Source organism: Orcinus orca, chromosome X (assembly GCF_937001465.1).
Source record: "Orcinus orca chromosome X, mOrcOrc1.1, whole genome shotgun sequence".
Lineage (NCBI taxonomy): Eukaryota > Metazoa > Chordata > Mammalia > Artiodactyla > Delphinidae > Orcinus > Orcinus orca.
Window position 1 is genome coordinate 98,453,203 of NC_064580.1, and position 21,884 is coordinate 98,475,086.

Below are 21,884 nucleotides of genomic sequence, written 5' to 3' on the forward strand. Positions count from 1 at the left end.
TTCCTAGATCTGATACCAACAGCACAAGCAACAAGAGAAAAAATAGATAAAAGTGGATTTCATCAAAATTAAATAATTTTGTATTTCAAAAGATGTCATCAAGAAAGTGAAAATACAACCCACAGAATGAGAAAAAGTACTTGCAAATCATATAACTGAAAGGGGTCTAGTGTCCAGAATACATTAAGAACTCTTACAACTCAACAAAAAAGGGCAAATAGCCCAGTTAAAAATCAGCAAAAGATTTGAATAGATATTTCTTCAAAGAATATATAGAAATGGCCAATAAGTAAATGAAAAGATGCTCAACAAAATCAATCATCAGGGAAACACAAATTAAAATCACAGTGAGATATCATTTCACACACATAGGAATGGCTGTAATTTAATAAATGTAAAATAAGTATTGGTGAAGATTTTGGAAAATGGGAACCCTTATACATTGCTGATGGAAATGTACAATGATGCAGTTTCCAAAGTGATGTTTTCACTTTGGAAAACAGCCTGAAGGGTCCTCAGAAGTCTTAAATATAGTGTCACCATTTGTCCCAGCAATTCCACACCACCTAGATACATACCCAAGAGAAATAAAAATATATTTTCATACAAAAATGTATACACAAATTTTTATAGCAGTATTATTCATAATATCCCCAAAGTAGAAAAACGCAAGTATCCGTCAACTGATGAGTGGATAAAATATGTTATATCTATACAATGGAGAATTATTCAGCCATGAAAGGCAGAAGTACTGATACGTGCTACAACATGGATGAACTTTGAAAACATCATGCTAAGTAAAAGGAGGCAGACACAAAAAGCCCCATATTATAATATGATTGCATTTATCTGAAATGTCTAGAACAGGTAAATCTAAATTGATGGTGGTTTCTGGGGGCTGGGTACAGGGAGGAATGAGGAGTGGCTGCTAATGGGTAAGGGGTTTCATTTTGGGGTGATGAAAATATTCTGCAATTGGATAGTGGTGATGATTGCACAACCTTGTGAGTATACTAAAACCCACTAATTGTACACTTTAAAAGGGCAAATTTTATGGCATGTGAATTATATATCAATAAAGCTGTTATTTTAGAAAAGTAGAATTATAGGACTAACAACCCAGTACCTTCCAAGTATTTATTCATTCCTTCACCTATGGCAGAATTATATTTACCAGTCAGCCCTGCCCTGAGCCAGGAACACTGAACATGCCGGGGTCTACATTTGTCATGTCTTCTATATAGCCCTTCCGTTATGTTATGTTTGTAGAGTAAACAGCTCCTTCCTCCAAAAATGAGTCAGGTGAGACTCAAAAAACAATCTAAGGCCACAGAGAAAAAAGGGAAGTATTGGAGCATAAGCTATAGGGAATGGGTGGCCTCATTGTTCCAAAATCCTCTCCTTCAACTGAGGATACTCAAGGAGACCTGGACATTTCTCCTCCTATTCTCTTCCATCATGGTAGGTTGGACAAATATTTTGAAATCTTCCAGGGAGAGTCCAGTCTATTCCCAATTCACAATAATGAACTTAAGCCATTCTCAGTGAAGTTGGTAACCACAGAAGAGCCCAGAGCTACTTCTGTCACCCATTTTAATATTTAACACCTCTTGTCATTAACATGCCAGTAACAATGTAAAAATGCCAGTAACAGTTCCCAGTGTTTAACCTAGGTTCCTAATGCATGATGTAAAGCAAATTACCTCTTGTTATAACCTCAGTGGGGAGCGAGAAGAGATACTATTGATTTGTATTTGGAAAATAGTGCCTAGAAGGATATACAACAGGGACTAGTATTTATTCAGAGGATGACGGATTAGCAGTCTCCAAGCATTAGGAATCCCTCTGTAGATAGGGTTGTCCCAAATCGGTCGCAGGACTCTGGGTAAAATTACATAAAGAGTGTGGAGAGATATGGTTAAAGAAGTAGAATTTATGTTCAACCCTTGTAAATTAGCAAGGCCACATAAGTCTGACCAATCCACCACTTCCCACAAGCTAACATAGTGAGAGACTCAGGCAAGCACCACGAGCAAGCACAGGCACCTCCAAGAGCGCTTTGAAAAACAGATTCCCACTGAGCCATCACCACCATCCTGCACAGGTCACCTTACCTAACTGAAATTGATTGGAGACATTCCCACATGTTTGCATTATCTCTGGGCTATTCCATCCCAAGGGGTATAAGGCACAGCCTGAACTTATCAGCAGTCCTGGAAAAAAAATAAAAGCATACACACAGGTAGAAAAAATATAACAGGTCTTCTATCATCCCAACATTCCCTCTGAATTAGCTCAGCTCAAATTCTCCCTCCTCCACTCAGAGCTTACCTTTCCCCTTTTACCCTAAATGTCTATGACACTACCAACTCAACAGGATTTCTTTGCTGTGCCATAGGTGGTGAATTGCAGTAGATAGTAGAGGGGACAACTCACAAAGAAAGGACAGTATTGGGGATTGAGACAGGCCAGTATGCTTTTCACAGCCAAAATGTTTTTGCCAATGACTTACAAAGCTGAATTGGACTCTCCAACCAGACTCCTCTTCTATCTTAGTCTGATTTACAAAGAATAAAAAGGTAGGGGCTGCTACTCTTTCCTACAATTCATCCTTTTCTAAGAGTCAAGTCAGTCCTTACTAGTCAAAGGTAGGTCATGACTTCTGTAGCTTGAATTCAGCTGCCAGACTGGGATCTACAGAAAGCATCCACGTTATCTAGGCTTCTCCCGGTGAGCAGGGCACCAGACTCCCTCTTCCAGAAACACTTCCTTCTTCTGAGAAACCATCCCAGCTTCATGCTAAGCATTCCTACTTTCTTTGGCTTCCAGAACCTTCCACTGTGCCCCTTGCCTTCACCTCCATTTTGTTTAGGTCATTTGGTTACTACAGGGAAAATCTATGTGATCTTAGTGATAACCTTACTCTTCTGACCAGAGATACAAATCTGGGCCTGCTTGCTGACACTGTCTTTTAAGGACAACTGCCTCATCCACAGCTCTTGTTTACTGCCTAGGTTTACATTTTATAACCTATGATCACCTCTCCGTTGCCTTTGGCGACCATGGATTGAACTAAGCATTGGCATCTGACACAAAAGCAACCAAATTCATTGGCTGGCCAGTAATGGATGACATCATATCATGCTCTGAAGAGAAGAGCTGGGCCAGATTTTTGTTTCTGGAAATTTTAATCAAGAAACACAGATGCTGGACTTCCCTGGTGGCGCAGTGGTTAAGACTCCACACTCCCAATGCAGGGGGCTCAGTTTCGATCCCTGATCAGGGAACTATACCCCACATGCATGCCGCAACTGAGAATCAGCACGCCACAACTAAGGAGTCAGCCTGCCGCAACTAAGACCCAGTGCAACCAAATAAATAATAAATATTTTTTAAAAAGAAAAGAAACATAGAGAAGCTGAGCTAGTTAGCAGATGGAGCAGAAGTTAGGAAAAAACACCAGGAGGTAAAATCAAGTGTGTGTCAAGCTAAAGCCAAGTTCAGTCCAAACTTATGAATAGACATCAATTCTGGGTAAGCTGCGGGAACTGATTGGTAAAATAAGAGAATAGAGAGGCAGGAAGCAGATACATCATGAGGGGAAAACTCCATACTGCTCCTGAAAGAGCTAGAGAATCTAGTCCTTCCCAATGGCTTTCCAGTTCCATTTTTCTTATGTTATAATAAGTCCCCTTTTCATTGGAGAACTCAAGCAAGTCTCTGCTGCTTACAGCCAAGAGAGCCTAACTACAAGAACGCTATACTTGAGTACTACACCAAAGTTCATAGGAAGGTCACCCGCCCTGAGTGTGGATGCAGAACCTAACACATGACACAGAGCCTCCACAAAGCAGGTATTTGACTAATGATGACTGGGTGGCATAGTTAGAGGTTACAGAAAGGTTTCAGACCGTGAAAAGCAAGCTGCCCCAGGGACTGCCAGCCTCACCTTCGTTTCTCTTTCCTCACCGAGGAAGACTCCATATACACTCTGAGAAGCTAATAAGCCCACTTTGCCTTCAGCTGCAGCCTTTTGGAAGATCTCAAAGTACTCGCTAAGCTTGTCAGCAACATGGCAACCAGCTGTTCTCAATACTCAGTGAGGCCAGAGAAAAAGACAAGGACCTAAAGAAAAATCAAGAAAGGTTTAAATAGGAAAACAGAGAGAACTTTCTGACGGTGAGAGAGGGTTTAGAAACTAAAAGAATGACTAATTAAGGTTAGAAATTCCCTTCAGTGGAATGCTTAAAATTAGAAGACACTCTTATCTGTCTGATAGTCTTAAAGGAAATGAAACTGGTCACTCAAAAGACTTTTCTAGGCTCTGGAATTTATCCAGTGGCAATGGAACAACACTCCTATTTTTTCTCACCACAGATAAACTGAAATCATAGGATATGAGGAGGTATGAGCCAGAGTATGTAAGCCCAGAATATGTACAATGGGTTAAGGACAAAATTGGAAACAAAACCTCAGCCTTTTCCTGCTTTCAGTGTGTACCCTTTGAGAGAAGAGTTAATAAAAGGTGAGCTTTCCCACACAGACTAGGAAGAAAAGAACACAAGTTCGTAAAAGAACAGCAGTTCTGTATTCTAACCTCCACATTCAGATCCCTGGGACTGGCATGAGCTCTGACTTCTCAAGCAGGAGCTTGTGCTGGCTAAGTGCCTTTCCTGACACGGCAGGAGGAACCTTTCACCTTTTTCAGTCCCCCTAAAGACAGGGCTTGACTTAAAAGCTGCCTGCTTGGAGTTGTTACCTTGCAATTTTTCACAGGCACCAGGCCAGAGACCAGGAATCTCTGCCCAGGTATGTGTTTTGCCCCAGCGCATGTGGCTCCGTGCTCTGCCCAACCTGCCCTACCACACCTCCCATCCCCTATCCTCCCTCCTGCCTTTTAGACAGGTGAGCACAGTAGGTTGTAAACATACTTCATGGAGACATTGGACCTGTAACTGACAGAAGATTCATTACATTTGATCATAGATGGAGAAAGATGTCCTAGAAGATGTGTTATTTTAAAATGAAGTCACAGGATAATTTATCCTCAATTATATTTGTCCCCAACAGTTCTAATGAATTTGGGATATGAAGATGGGCTTCAAATAGCAACATAGAAGTCATTTTCCGTTGACAGGCTCTGCCACCTTCTGGAAGACTGGGGGCTTATTTAAAATGTAGATTCTTGAACTTCACCCACAGATATTTGATTCAGTAATTGTAGCCCAGGAATATGCCTTTCAAAAGCACCCTAGTGATGCTGATGCTTCAGGTTCTGGTACCAACACTTATGAAAAACACCACTAAAAATATTAAAAGCAGGAGCTCTGGTGGCAGAGAAAATTGGTTGAAATCCCAGCCCTGCCATGTATGAGCTGTAGCCCTGGCTTCTACTTTTCTACATGCCATTCCTAACTACAGGTTTTACTGCCCCTCCAGACACATACGCCCCATGGAGAAGTCTGTCCCAACTGCACCTGCCTCTAGAAAGGGAAAGCCCTTTAGAGTGTGTTACCACCCTTACTCCACCACTGAACATGTGCAGGTGACCAGTGGGCTGCCATCTTCCTTCCCTTCCTCAACTGCTCCTTCCACAAGCATCCCCTATCACAAAACGTACCAAGTGTCCTCCTGAAACACGGTTGCTATAGTTTTCATTCATTGCTCTGACCAAACAGAGGCCTAGAGTTAGACACTTTGCTCGGGTTCAGCCCTTGTGGCAACCTCAACGCCAGTACAAACCTTTGGGCGCACAATCTCGGACAGACCACAGAACCCTCTCTGCTGCTACATTCCAGCTGCCCTCAATCTTCCCCTGCTGCCAGAATGACTACTTCCCCATATCGCAACAGCTGTATAACCATCTCCCACATTCTCAATTAGGTAGATGACTAGTTTTTGTCTCCGGGCAGGGAAAGTCTCCTCAGCTGGGTGTTATCAACCTCCTTTGTCCACCACAACCTCCCATTCACAAGTGCAACTGTTGGGTGGGCAGCCATCTTGTTACACTTCACACCCCACTCCCAAATATCTGTCCAAGTATGGCTGTTTGGTAGTTTGAATTTACTACCCTGAGCAGAAGTCTAGTATGGGTTAATTTGTTATTAATTTGTTCAATTTATTGCTCTTATAGCAACTTCAACTCAAACATAGTGGAAAATTTATGTCTGCCGTCCAGCTATATCTCAGCTTTCCCTTCCCAGGGAACACTCCCACTCAACTCTGCTATTCATTTCACTGCATATTCTCTCTCAGAGTTATAAAACAGTTCACCTCTGCTAGAGATTTCTAAAGTACATCAGGAGAGGCTTCACAGAGAGGCTGCATTTGACCTGGCCTTTGAGAGAGAGAGATTTACAGGCAGAGATGGAAGAAAACAGAATTTCAGAAAAAAGCAACACTATGAACAAACTGAGCAGAGGTTTTCAAATGTTAGTGTGTACTGGAATCATGTTGGGAAATGATAAATAACAAATCCAAGACAGTAGTTAACTTTGCTGTGGGAACAAGAGAATACTATCCGGGTATGAAGGAGATTTCAACAACATTGGTAATATTCTATCTCTTAAGCTGTATAGTGCACATATCTGAACTATTTCATACTATGCTTTCAAAAATAAATCAGCATGAGAGGCCGTGTAAAATGCAGAGTGCCAGGCATCAGTTCTGATTGGGTAGGCTTAGAAAGGCACTAAGGTATCTGTATTTAACAAGCACCCCAGGAAATTTCTTATACAAGGGCTTCATGGACCACTCTGAAAAACATTGTGATAGAATTTCTTCTCCAAATGGAAAAAGAAAAATCAATGACATCAGTGCATAAAGCCCAGGGCTGAGGGTCAGAAACCCTGGACCACAGTCTCTGTTCTGCTTCAAATTTGCTACATGAGTTTTTGTTAGTAGGTTAACTTCTTTAAATACCATTTCTGAAACAGAAAGCCACTTTTATAATCCTTGTTCAGCATGGTAAGGCTAAGTTAAATTATGCCTGAGGAAACTTTGGAAGACTTTCCAGGAAATGCTTGGTTTCCAGAGAAGATAATGGTTTTTAGAAAACAGCACTCTTTCCTTGAATCAAGTTCTCAGTGATCCGTCTCCAGTGGCAACTTTCATTCAGCTTGAAGCATGTAGCATTAGGACCTTCCATGGAGAAAATCATTAGTGCCTGTCTGGGTGTGTTGAATTCCATCTGCTTAACCAAAAAAAAAAAAAAAAAAAGTCCAGAGTGGTAGTTCTCACTTGGGTTGGGGAAAGGGAACACATCAGAGTCACTGGAGAGATCTTCCAAAACATGCAGCCTTCCACCTGTTGCTGTGTGTATCAGTATGGGAAAGAGGACTGGAGAGTTGGGTCCACATTTTTTAAGCACTCCATGTGATTCTGATACATTCCCTGATCTAGAAAGATTCTTGGCCTCCCTCAAGGAACCTGATCCAAGATCTTACACTTTTTCTTGCCAAGAGTTCCTTATATTTACTTCTCACTTATTTCTTCTTTGGTTAGCTCTCACTGAAGGTAGAGGATAATTCACAAGCATCTTGCATATGTATACACAGGGGAATGTAAATAATGACCTTGTTCTCAGGGACTGGGGGCCAGCTGGTTAGAAACCTCAGCATCCCCAGGGTTGAAATAATCTCCTGGCCAGATGTTTCCTTCACCGGTTAGAGGAGGGCATGAAGGTCCCAGTGGAAGGCTCTCTGGACCTGCACTTGTCCAGCTGGATCAGCTGCAGGTGGAGCAAATGGGACCCAAGGGTCCCATCAGGTCACCTTGCTGAGTATGACTCAGGCCAGCAGCTCTTTATTTCTTCCTGTCTCTCCCACTTCCCACCACTCATCTCTGTGGGCAGCCGCCAAATGGGGGAACAAAAGTCAGGCAGGGGGAGGGAGTAGTTCTTAATGGATCCTCCATCTCTTCAGTGGTTTGGGGTCTGGCAGAGATAAACCAGACCTGAAAAAAAATGGCTCTTCCCCCTGATGTATTTTGGTTAATGCGCTAGCTGCCGAGAAGCAGCCAGGCCTGGAGCAACAAAATCAATTTCCCTCTGCTGAACAACAAGCTTAAACTTAACCCTCACAGCTTTCTCTTATGTCTTTTATCCACGGAGCTCAAAATGCTATTCAGGCTTGGCTTTCTGCCACAAGCAAAGCCCATCTCTGAGGAGTGAGACACCAAGATCTCTGAAGAACCTTGGATAATGATTGTATGCCAAGGGGTGCCTAGAAAATATGATACATTCAAGCAGCCTTCACCATTCCTTCACATCTGATGCAACTTTGACAGGCACCAGTTTCTAAAAAGGAAATGAGAATGACACTTAGTTGGCTGGTATTACAGGCGGGGAAGCTGTATAAATTTAGCAATCGGTCCAATATCCCCAGGGATAACCCTTGTAGCACACCTTGGATCTTGATTCTTTCCATGAGTACTGTCAAATGGCATTTTATTCTTGAACTTTAATGACCCCCATCTAAGTGTAAACACTGTGACTATGTTCCTATGAGCAATGGTTGATGGGGAATATAAAATAGCAGAGTCATATGAGATTAACATGATACTGATGTTTCTATTACCACTGTATTATATCTGCTGCTCAATTAAAGCTCTCCTCCACTCAGTCCATGAGTGTCTAAATCTCCATTACCTACCCACATCTCCGTTCAACAATTTCCTTTGAGTTTCTGGACCTAGAAAGTGAGATCAACCAAAATGTATTATATGGAGAACCATAAACATTTTGTGAAAGTCTCACTCAAGCCTAAGATAGGAGGCAAGGTGGGTGTAGGAGCCAGTGTTAATGCTTGGAGTCAGATGGAGGCTATTGCTACTGAAGTTCTGATTCCTAACAGTTAGTCCCTGTTCACCCTCTGCTGGAAATTCTTAGAAAAGCAAGTGAAGCTAAGTTATCACTCTCAAGTCAGAAGAGAAGAGAACTCAGGGTGCTAATACCTTTGAATGGAAGCCTGGAAAAAAACCAAAGGATGTGAATGAACCCAGCTTTCACATGACCAACTTATCCCAAAATACACTAACATTGCCTTAACCATATGTTCATTCTTTCTACCATTACTGAATACCTGCTCTGTGCCAGGCACTGAACTGGGCTCTGGGGCTATAAATATGAGTTGTAAGGAGCACCCCTTTCACCTGCCAGCTAAGTGTCACTTCCTGAAATAATGTGCCCATAGAAGTACCGAGCTAGCCATAGTAAGCCCAAGAATGCAGGTGAAAGGTGAGCCAACTTAAGGTTCATTTGTAATATCTGTGGAGTCCCCAAAGGGAGGTAAAGTCATAGGCTTAAACCAGCCTTAATAACTGGTTCTGTACCATGGTTTTGAAGCGGAAGAGAGAAATTAATCCAATGACTTTCCAATGTGGCCAGAAAATCATTAGTAGCTAAAGAGTGGGATTATTCAGAGATAAGGGAGGTTAGAATGTGAATTCAAATAGGAGAAAAACCATATGATCATCTCAATAGATGCAGAGAAAGCTTTCGACAAAATTCAACACCCATTTATGATAAAAACCCTGCAGAAAGTAGGCATAGAGGGAGCTTTCCTCAACATAATAAAGGCCATATATGACAAACCCACAGCCAACATCGTCCTCAATGGTGAAAAACTGAAAGCATTTCCACTAAGATCAGGAACAAGACAAGGTTGTCCACTCTCACCACTCTTATTCAACATAGTTTTGGAAGTTTTAGCCACAGCAATCAGAGAAGAAAAGGAAATAAAAGGAATCCAAATCGGAAAAGAAGAAGTAAAGCTGTCACTGTTTGCAGATGACATGATACTATACATAGAGAATCCTAAGGATGCTACCAGAAAACTACTAGAGCTAATCAACGAATTTGGTAAAATAACAGGATACAAAATTAATGCACAGAAATCTCTGGCATTCCTATACACTAATGATGAAAAATCTGAAAGTGAAATTAAGAAAACACTCCCATTTACCACTGCAACAAAAAGAATAAAATATCTAGGAATAAACCTACCTAGGGAGACAAAAGACCTGTATGCAGAAAATTATAAGACACTGATGAAAGAAATTAAAGATGATACAAATAGATTGAGAGATATACCATGTTCTTGGATTGGAAGAATCAACATTGTGAAAATGACCCTACTACCCAAAGCAATCTACAGATTCAATGCAATCCCTATCAAACTACCAGTGGCATTTTTCACAGAACTAGAACAAAAAATTTCACAATTTATATGGAAACACAAAAGACCCCGAATAGCCAAAGCAATCTTGAGAACAAAAAAATGGAGCTTGAGGAATCAGGCTCCCTGACTTTGGACTATACTACAAAGCTACAGTAATCAAGACAGTATGGTACTGGCACAAAAACAGAAATATAGATCAATGGAACAGGATCGAAAGCCCAGAGATAAACCCATGCACATATGGTCACCTTATCTTTGATAAAGGAGGCAGGAATGTACAGTGGAGAAAGGACAGCCTCTTCAATAAGTGGTGCTGGGAAAACTGGACAGGTACATGTAAAAGTATGAGATTAGAACACTCCCTAACACCATACACAAAAATAAGCTCAAAATGGATTTGAGACCTAAATGTAAGGCCAGAAACTATCAAACTCTTAGAGTAAAACAGAGGCAGAACACTCTATGACATAAATCACAGCAAGATCCTTTTTGACCCACCTCCTAGAGAAATGGAAATAAAAACAAAAATAAACAAATGGGACCTAATGAAACTTCAAAGCTTTTGCACAGCAAAGGATACCATAAACAAGACCAAAAGACAACCCTCAGAATGGGATAAAATATTTGCAAATGAAGCAACTGACAAAGGATTGATCTCCAAAATTTACAAGCAGCTCATGTGGCTCAATAACAAAAAAACAAACAACCCAATCCAAAAATGGGCAGAAGACCTAAATAGACACTTCTCCAAAGAAGATATGCAGATTGCCAACAAACACATGAAAAAATGGTCAACATCATTAATCATTAGAGAAATGCAAATCAAAACTACAGTGAGATATCATCTCACACCGGTCAGAATGGCCATCATCAAAAAAACTAGACAAAATAAATGCTGGAGAGGATGTGGAGAAAAGGGAACACTCTTGTACTGCTGGTGGGAATGTGAATTGGTACAGCCACTATGGAGAACAGTATGGAGGTTCCTTAAAAAACTACAAATAGAAATACCATATGAACCAGCAATCCCACTACTGGGCATATACCCTGAGAAAACCATAATTCAGAAAAAAGTCATGTATCAAAATGTTCATTGCAGCTCTATTTACAATAGCCAGGAGCTGGAAGCAACCTAAGTGTCCATCATCGGATGAATGGATAAAGAAGATGTGGCACATATATACAATGGAGTATCACTCAGCCATAAAAAGAAACAAAAAGAAACAAAAATTGAGTTATTTGTAGTGAGGTGGATGGACCTAGAGTCTGTCATACAGAGTGAAGTAAGTCAGAAAGAGAAAGACAAATACCGTATGCTAACACATATATATGGAATCTAAGAAAAAAAATTGTCATGAATAACCTAGGGGTAAGATGGGAATAAAGACACAGACCTACTAGAGAATGGACTTGAGGATATGGGGAGGGGGAAGGGTAAGCTGGGACAAAGTGAGAGAGTGGCATGGACATATATACACTACCAAACGTAAAATAGATAGCTAGTGGGAAGCAGCCGCATAGTACAGGGAGATCAGCTCAGTGCTTTGTGACCACCTAGAGGGGTGGGATAGGGAGGGTGGGAGGGAGGGAGATGCAAAAGGGAAGAGATATGGGGACATCTGTATATGTATAACTGATTCACTTTGTTATAAAGCAGAAACTAACACACCATTGTAAAGCAATTTTACTCCAATAAAGATGTAAAAGCAAAAAACAAAACAAAACAAACTTTGCATAATGAGTCTAAGGAAAGAGGGAAACAGAAAACATCACCTTAACTGGCACAGCAAAGAGAATCTGGTGCTTTTCCTACGAAGGCCGGGAAATCATGATACCTTAGCTCAGTGTTTCTCAACCTTGGCACCACTGACATTTGGGACCAGATACTTCTTTGTTTGGGGGAGTGGTCAGCTGTCTTGTTCTTGTGCATTGTGGGATATTTAACAGCAACCCTCACCTTTATCCACTGATTGTCAGTAGCACCCTCCCCAATTTTTGATAACCAAAAACATGTCAAAGACCTAACCAAATGTCCCCTGGTGGGGGATGAGGTATGTAAGAAATCAGCCCCTGTTGAGAAGCACTGTCTTAGCTCATCACTAACGTCTCACCCCAAGGCCACATAAATGCAGTCATTGGAGAGAAGAAAGAAAATTAGGATCTGGGTTATCTTGCCAATGAACAAATTTAAGGAAAGAAAGGAAGTGAACAAAAGAGAGGTCACTGTCATTTGCTTACAGCCACAGGGCAACTTAGTGAAAGAGCCAGAAGTGGGATCCAAGTTTCCTGGCTCCAGGCACCCACACTGTGCTGCTAATGGAGATGACAGTGATAATGAATAGTGATTCTACGACTTTAGGAACAACAGCAACAAACTTCAGCAATAGGTTCTACCAGCGCTTTTTCCCACTGCCCCAACTAGGTGTAAAACATAGCTCACATGTTCACACACACATTTGCCTGTCTGTCTTAAACTTGCTTTTTCTTCTCCGTTCAGATTAAACTGCTCCCCTTGCTTTCCTACAGTCTGCCATTTTTGCATTTTGCTCCTTCCTAGCCCATCCACACACTGCCAGCATCCAGGTCTCCTGCATTAAATTTAGAGGGAGGCTGAATGAGGGAAAAGCTAAGTAGGGTGCGTCAGGGCCATAGGAAACCTGGATAGTCTGTTAATGGCTACTAGACAGGGCTAGCCTTAGATGCTGTCAAATAAGCAGTCACCTGAAGTCTGCCTGGTACCTAGCATTTCACTATTAGAGATGTATTTTTTGGTGAGGACTGTACATTAAATTCTTATTAGTAATTAACACCTGGGTGTATGTGTCTATCAGATCACTGTCCTCTGAGATAACTACCAGAGATCAGGGCTCTTAGAGGTCAAGTTTATTTTGGAGCAGTAATACTAGAGTATAAGTTGCTGCCCCTGGAAAGCAAACCTGGATAATATTCTTCAATGGGCACTCTGCAGGGAGAAGAAGGTGATGAAAATCAGGGCTAAAAAAACCAGGTATCAACTCTGCCTACTAGCCAATCTTGCTGAGAATAAAACCCTGATGTAGATTGCACTTTGGGGAGTCCCAGGCTAGGTGTTTCAAACGAGTCCCCATTCATAGCCCTAGAGATGGACAAAGGGGAGAAGCTGAGAGTGGATTTCCCCATGAGACAACATCCCCACTACCCACACCCCTGCAAAGCTCCCCAACCTACCCAATCCCAGCAACACCGTCTTACCTCCCACGAACTGTGCGGCTCCCATGCAACGTCCCATCATTCTGGAGATGAGTTCCTCCATGCAGCAGCCTAGGACAGCAGCCAGTGCCACCAGGAGCAGCAGAGCACAGCCGGCACCTGTCACTACTGTGCACATCTGCCAGGCCAGGCTTGGGATGGCATTGAAGCTGGCATAGCGCCCACACTCTTCCACCATGATCAGACTCTGCCCCTCTCCCCTCACAGGGTAGTTGCACCTCCGGAATGTGCTGAATGACACTGGCTTCCCCAGCTGGGATCCAAAGAGCCAGTAAGGCAGGAAGTAACTGGTGGAACTGGCCACAGCGGTAACAAGGGACAGGAAGGCCCAGAGGGTCCCCGCCAGGGTCAGGCTGCTCCGCATGGTCCCAGGTTTCTCTGCGGGGATGGGGAGATGAGTTGGGTCACAGCACCAAATGTAGAAAGTTATCATGTAGGCTCCATTGGCCTAGTTTTCATCTGCCTGGCCAGTCCTGGGGCTCAGTCATGTGCTTCTTGGCCCTTACTTCTGGGTAAGATTATTGTCTCAAGGACCATTTGGGTCCCTATGGGATTCTGCTCTCCAGCACTTTTCCCATCTTCCCTTCCTTCCGCCTGATTCAGAGTTCTATGGTCTCTAGGCTGCCATGGAAGAAGCGTAGAACTGAATTAGTGACTGTTCTGCCCACTCCAATGCAGCCTGAGCAGACAGCTTTTAGCTCTTGACATCCAGCATGGAACAAGTGACAGGAGGGAAGTCTGAATCAAACCAAGGCTCTCTGGAGAGCCCCCAACTTCTGGTGTAATGGCCTTGTTGACCTGAAGGCCTGGAAGGAGGCAATATCTCAAGAAGGCCAGGAACCAAGTTGTTTTCAGAGAGTTAAGAAAGAAGGAAGATAACTCACAGGGCCTGCCTCTACTCCAAGGGAGAAGAGGGAAGGAGAGCTCACCATGGAGTTAGAGGATGTGCCCATTTGACCTTGGTAGGATGTCCAGGAGAGCATTAATGTGGGCTTTCACAGTACTACATCAGCTAGGTTAAAATGGGTAAATAAAATAAGGGGTGCCTAGTCTCATACACTTTGCTTATCACTGAGTGAGCACTGTTCAGTCACTTTTTCCCAAAATCAAAATGGGAGGCACCTTTCCAACCAGTGAGGGTTGTCTAACACTAGGCTATCTACTAAGAAAACCTGCCTGGTCCTTTGCTGAATGAAGTTAAGAAAGCATCTCATCTCTCTGAAATGGATCAGGTACCCCCTGCCTGGCATCAGGAACATAGATCTATAGCTGTAAGGGCCTTTCAAGGTGCCTTTTGGAACAAGTCATCTCAGATTCAAGACAGTGAGAGTCTTTTTAGATCTAATCTCCTCAGCCCAGCTCACAGATGGTTTTCACAGACCCCTCTGTCAAAAATCCACCACTTCCCTCCCAACTCCATTAATCTGCCATTGCTTTCTGGCCTGTTTCTCAATGAGGGCAGCCAGAGACCACACTGAAGCTTGCTGACAGCACTGTGAACATCTCCAGCAAGCAGACGGTGGAGTTTGTTTCAGACACGTCTCCATGATTCATCACCACTGCGTAAAGTTACAGGTGGTGGGAGAGGGGTTCAGCGGTGGGGGACTGAATGCACGGGAATTACAGGAACTGGCTATATTGCCAGTTTGGGACATTGTCAGGAGCAAGCAGCAGTTGTACTCAGGGTCGCAAGGACCTTGTCCAGCCATGAGCTCTGTCATAACCATCATCAAACAGTACCTGGCACAGAGCGGGCACTGCAATCCATATTTGTTTAATGAAACCCATTTTATAGAAGCATCCAATTTCCAGGCTGGCAGGGATCTTAATGAATCACCTAATTCAACCTTCTTGTTTTACATATGGGGGAATACACCCTTGTAAAGGGGGAAATAATTTTCCCCAAGTCGCAGAGTAAGTTAGCAAGCAGCCACACTGGAATAAGAAACCCAATGTGCAGATTCCTAGATCAGTACTTTTGTACTACACAGAGCTAATCACCCCCCTGCCCTATCACTTTACAGATGGAAATACGGAGAGGAAATGATTTACTCAAGGGTAAAGAACTAGTGAAGTACACTGGCCGGACTAGAGCCCAGTTATTTGATTCTTAGTATAATGCTCTTTTTTCACTCCACCACAATTCCCCTCCTGATACATACGTATTGTGTGCTATGTGTTTCGTGCAGGAAGGGAGCAGAGATCATAAATTGCAGGTGCTTACTTTGGAATGTTAAGGCTTTGGGAAGAGAGTGCCCTGAGCTGGGCCCCAGGGAATGAGGCTTTATGCCTGGGAGTGGAGGGAATGAGAGAAAGATGTGATGAGGGATTGAAAGCCAACAGGAGGAGAAGTGGAACTAGTTTTGAGTAATTGCTGTTAGAAAGCAGGTACGCTTGGACGCAATGAGGCAATGCCTCTGCTTGCTATATTAGAGCATGTAAGATTATGGAAAATGCAAGCAGCCCTCTTTTATGAACTTACTTCTTCGTGAAGAAGCCCAGGCCAGAGGATGAGAGGAAACAAGCTGATGAACAGCTGCTGGCTGTAGCATCATATTCCCTTCCAAGTCCATTATTTCATGTGCTCTGCCCAACAATCTTCTTAGGTTGGTAAGAAAGGTATGAATAGTACCCCCAGTTTACAAATGAGCAAATTGAGGGTCAGAAAGCTAAGTGACTTGCCCAAGGTTACACAGTGATTCAATGGCAGAGTCATAATTTCCCACTTCTCCTTCATCTGCAATTTTCCCCCATATTCTTCCTCATCACCCCAAAACTGTTTCAATGAAAAGCCTCCGTGGTTTCCCACCCATGATGCCAAAACTGTTTAAGGATGGCAAAAGAATTAGAGGGGAAGGACAGGGAAGGTAGGAGGAAGGCCACTTTCTCTAAGCAGCATGTAACCGTTAGGACCCGGGTATTCATTGTTTCAAGTTTGTAGTCAGAACTAACCCCATATGTCCCCCACAAATGTCATCACCTTGAGATCAGAAGTACCAGTATGACAGCCAGTAGAAGGGCAGAGATCTTAAGGCAGAGAAAGGGACCATATCAGTGAGTGGTACCTACAACTATACTAAAATAGGAGGGGGGCTTCTGACATAAGGTTATCACCATCTGTGACAAAGCAGGATGTTTAAAAAACTACAAGACTGCCAACCACTGTTACCATAATTTCATTAAAAAAAAAAGGCATTTCGAAGCCAAGAGGTAGGAAGTCAGGATTACAAAATTCCTTTTAAATAAAATAGGTTTAGCTTTAGAAAAACTCATTGGCCTTCAGAATTTAAATACTTTCAACTTCAGGAAAAACTCATTGTCCTTATTTCATTTAGAATGAGGGTGTCCAACCATGCTAGTTCACTTGGGACTGAAGGATGTGGGACTGTCAAGGATGAAACTAGAAAAGTCCCAAACTTGGATGGGTTAGTCATTCTCTTTAGGACTAGAAGTGTGGAGAGTCAGCACTGTCCATGGACAGCATGTTGAGAATCACTGCCACAGATAATTTTCTCATGTTATCTCTCCAGGACCTAAACAATATAAAGTTAAAAGTGACCATGGAATTAAATAATGGAGAGATGAAATCTTTATATTTTGAAGGTAAACCTTTCTGAATCATAGGCTTGACTTCATGTAGACAAGAGAGGTCAGGAACCAGTTGCTCAATATTTTCTGTTCACAAAATAAGCCCCGGCCCAGCTTCACCTGTGGCCAGATAACGAGGCAATGGGCCATGCGGAGTCTGCATGTACATTGCTACATGTTCACATGTACAGACAGGGAAGTGCATTCACGCAAATGCTTTGAGTTACTGCACCACCTGCAATGGAGCAACCTCCCTTCATGACAGCCCTCCAAAGCAATCCAAGTTCATTCCCAGGGGCTATCCAAGTCTCTTTACATTCACATTAATAAAAGTCACACACAATACTATACTTCACTCTATCTTTATTCCTCTTGTGTATTTCATGTAGCAATCGCTTTTTTTCCCTGTCCTGGAATGCCTAGCCACAGAGCCACACTGGATTTCAGAAACCAAGAACTCACCCTGGTGCTCCTGCTAAGTGGTCCAGTAACCAGGTATTGATAGGATTGCTATTGACCCCCTCTCTTTGGTTACATGGTCCCTCACCCTTAGTTGCTCTATCTCATAAATGGGTCACATGCCTGTTTCTGAGAGCAGTTGTATGAGATGCAGTGAGTCTGGCTAGAAAGTTATAACAACCAGGGTAGAAGTATGAGGTCTGTTCTAAATTTGTTGTTTTTACTAAAGACTAGTGGTAAAGATACAGTGGTCATTCTAACACAGACTCATGGATAGAGGTCATTTCAACCTGTTAGATGCAGGAAACCCACCTAAGCCATACATGTCAAACAGTTATCTATATTGCTTTCAAAGAACTCTAGAGAAGAGAACTCTACAATTTTTCTCAGTAGCTTGATAATTCTCACTGTCAATAAATCATTTGTTACATCTCATTTTAAACCGTTTTCTGGTGCAACTTAAGGCCAATTCCTTTGGTCGGGGCCTCAGAGGGAATAGAGAACAGCTTGGCCACTGTCCTCCAGACGAGAGCCCTTCATCAACACAGATTAATTCAGATTGCTGGTAGCTTACCTTTAGACTTTTTCTCCCCAAATGAGCACTCCACCTCTCCCTGTGGTGTCTCGTTGCCAAGACTGTAATCATTTGTTCTCACCTTTTCACTCCCATGTGTACCTACTCATATGTGGGCACGCACTTAGTTAGTATCAGTGAAACTGGAAACATTGCTCTTATATTTTTCTTGGTGGAGAAAAACAAACCAAATTCTTCTAATACCTTACCTCCTCCCCAGTCCCCACAGAAAAAGACTCAAATCCTTTTGTTCCCACTCAAGCTTGTCATACAATTTCTGGGTTAAGGACAGTGCTATCTTGGCTAACAGGGTCCAGGTAAAGAAGCCAACGAGTTAATGACCAGAATATGAAGTGGTCAGAAAGGGAGTCTCTGACTTGCATCTGCTGAGGAAAATGTGACTGCAACACTACCGGTTTTGGACTGCTTTGTGAAGAGCAGCTCTGTTGGCAAAGGAATATGAACGGACTTTTGCCTCATGCCCCTAGACTGTGCGCATAGCCTACCTGCCAACCCTTTTACAGATACATCATGCTCAGTGTTGAGACTTTAGGAAATAAGCAGGCATATGGTTCCAATGGGTAAATAGAGTCCTACTCCAGAGAAATGTCTTGCCATTGTATCAAATTGGATATATAAGCAACCTGACCATTCTAGATCTTTCTGCTTCAGACACAGCCTCAAAAAGAATCTACGACCACTTCCCAAACATTTCTCTCTTTATTTTCTGCCACCTGAGTTCCCCAGAAGTTTCTCCTCCTCTGTACATCTCCACAATGGGAGTGTCTCCAGGTTCTCCTGTGCCTGAAATCATCTCATGATTTATCTACTCCCAGAACTTTGTTTCCCATTTGCATCCCGGTGACTTGAAGAAGACCTCACTTTTTGTAAGCTTTATTGAGGTATAATTGATATATGAAAACTTGTACATATTCAATGTATACATCTCTCTGAGTTTGGACATATGCCTACATCTGTAACACCATCACCACAGTCAAGGTATTAAATATATTCATAAACTTCAAAAAGTTCCTTGTATTGTTTTGTGGGTTTGTGTGTGTGCTAAGAACACTTAACATGAGATCTATCCTCATAATGAATTTTGAAGTGCATATTGTTAACTCTAGGTACAAAGCTGTACAGAAGATCTCTAGAAGTTATTCGTGTAGCATAATTGAAATGTAAACCTATTGAGAAACAACTCCTCGTTCCCCCTCCCTCCAGCCCCTGGCACCCACCATTCTACTCTATGCTTAAGAAGACCTTGCTTTCAGTCTAAGTCTTGTCTGTCAAATCCTCAGCTTTCTTGCTCGCTGATTGTCTTTCTAAGCCTTCTCCCTCCTTCCATCCTCTTTTAGTCTGGGGTAGAAAGACTAGCAAAACTAGCTGTGTTGGGTTTGTTTATTTATTTATTTGCATTGCTCCATCCTGAGGTGAAGATGTCCACAAGCAGGTAAGGCACGAGGAGGCAGGAAGCCAGGGAGTGAGTGCAGAGACAGGACCAACCAAGTCATCAACAACCTAGAAGGCCAATTCTAAATAATCAAGTTGGCCAGGCAGAGACAGAGAGAGCCCATAAAAAGAACCTCCATGTCAAGTCCTGGGCTATTCCCCTTCTCCTGGGTCTGAGGTTAGAAAGGTGGGAATTGGAATGATTTCCCTAAATTTCATATGAGCTTCTCCCTTCTTTGTAAATTAAAAAAAAAAAATACTGCTCACTGAGCTCTCTGTCTTGTCTTCTGCTTTGGAAAGTGGCATATCAGTTAGAGATCTTCACCCCAGTTCTTATTCTGGCTGGAACGATGCCACCACCTTTAGTGAGCAATTGATTGGCTAGGAGTCCTATCTCACTACTCCAACCAGCCTGCTCTGGCAAGACACTGTTAAGTCCTATCAACAATGGACTAACCGGTAAAGCATTTCCTCACACGCTTAGGTTCATAGCCCCAGGCCTGCTATTGTTGCCCAGGAGTCCCTCTACCCATGGCCTCAATAGTGAATAAAATGCCACCATAGCCAACCTCCCCCATTCAGTGAATCTGGCCAGTGTAGGAAGAAGGTGGGCTGAAGGCTTCTCCTCTCACTTCAGCAGACATGAGAGGCAGCCTGGCATATGAAGGGTGTTTTTCAAAATGGGGTCCCTAACGCCTCTGCATCAGAATCACCTTCGATGCTTGTCCAAAATGCAGGCTGTGACATCCTTTTAGGGTTCACTGAATTAAATTTTATGAGATTTGCATTTTTCAAAAATCCTCAATTGATTCTGATGGAAATTAATGATTGAGAAATACTCTTTTAATGGACAAGAGTCCAGATTTTAGAATCCAGATCTGGGATAGGGTCCTAAGGTCTTCCCCTTGCAGGTTATATGAACTTGAAAGGATCAATTAAAACCTCTGAGTTTTAGTTTCATCTATAAAATGGAGATGATGGAACATAAAGTTCAAGTGAAGTAACATCTGTGCTATGTATACCTAACACCAGGATAGGTGCTCATTCCCCCACCTATCAGAGAAGACTCCATTCTCCCATAAGTAATAGAGAAGACTCAAAGTCACCCAAGAAGTAGAATATCATACCTCTCCCCTTTCTCTGCTAACCAGTCTTTCAGTGATTTCTCCTCACCCCTAGACTTCTTTCTGTTTTCTGTTTCCCACCACAAAACAGAATCATTTGGCCCAGTGTTCCTTTCAAGAATGGATTTATAGTTAAACTATTTCAGGTTTTTCTGGAAATCGTCATGCTTTGGCACACAGTAGGAACTCAAATATTTACTGAGCTAATGCAATCTTTTATTTCCAGCCCAACTCACTTTAACATCTGCATTTCAGTTTAACCCCAGCACCCCATTTTAGTACCATAACCCCAATTTAGGCAAGTCTAAGAGATCAACCCAGCATATCAGCAAACCCAATCCACTTTTATTTCAATAGATAGGTCAGAACAAAATCCTTCCCTCCACTCCCAGAGACATGGACTTCCTCTCCTCAAATTACCAACTCTCCTGGGGAAACCAACTAGCATTTAACCCTTAGGTCTTCACACCATGTCAGTATGAAATAGGAATTCAGCCCTGATTCCTCTTAGCCTCTGTGCAAACAACAGACTTGAGGAAGTAAAAATGCACCAGGCTGCCTTTGGGAAGAAAACAGATTCTCTGAGCTGTGAGATGAAAGGACAGGAAGCCTGAGAAAGGAAGGGGAGAAGGGGGGGTTGAGCAAGGGGAGAGCAAACAGTTTCTTATCCAGCTGTTTCAATTGCATTTGGCCCAAGTTGCAAATTTACCTTCTGACCACGAAGGCTGATTGACTTGTTTCCTCTCTTCGGACTCAAATCTGAGAAACAACTTCTCCTTACAGCTTGTCAGAAGGGGATGGGAATCCCAGCTGCTCTTTGCAGTGATGCCTGAAAATCTTGCTTTACCTTTGGGACAGAGGGGCGGAGTCCAACCTAATGGGAATTAACTCCAAACACGCTGGAGGCTTCAAAGTCAGCCTCAGACATGCAGGTACTTGAAGTAGCTTAGCGGGCACTGAGTCCTCCACCTCCATCCTCACAGCTGCCAAGTTAGCTGTGTGTGAGTGTGTGAGTGTGTGTGTGTGTGTGCCTGCCCACACTTGAACTGCATATCTATCTCACTTCCTCACCTGTTACCCAAATGCCTGCTGAGGAATAGAGGTTCTCCCTAACTTCCAAAGCCCTAAATAATCTCACCATGTATATTAGGTAGCACCTAATGTGGCTGGAAACAACTCAGAAGACACATGCCTGAAGGGAGTAAGACAGGATAACCTCTTTTTCCCAAACTGATTTCCACTATGTGATAGGGAATGTGC

General features: G+C 42.7%; 1 protein-coding gene across 2 annotated transcripts in view; it reads right to left on the reverse strand.

The window, feature by feature from the left end:
* Nucleotides 1–21,646, reverse strand: part of LHFPL1 (LHFPL tetraspan subfamily member 1) — a 51,850-nt gene extending 30,204 nt beyond the window's left edge. The window contains exons 1-3 of one of the 2 annotated variants that reach the window (XM_004283970.2): nt 21,334–21,646; nt 13,410–13,805; nt 2,115–2,213 (exon numbers count right to left, since the gene is read on the reverse strand). In XM_004283970.2, the coding sequence (XP_004284018.1) occupies nt 2,115–2,213; nt 13,410–13,791 (481 nt within the window). In that variant the 5' untranslated portion in view covers nt 13,792–13,805; nt 21,334–21,646. Of the gene's footprint in view, nt 1–2,114; nt 2,214–13,409; nt 13,932–21,333 lie in introns of those variants that run through there. The other variant, XM_004283969.2, reaches the window with a different exon arrangement.
* Between the last annotated feature and the right edge of the window lie 238 nt (nt 21,647–21,884).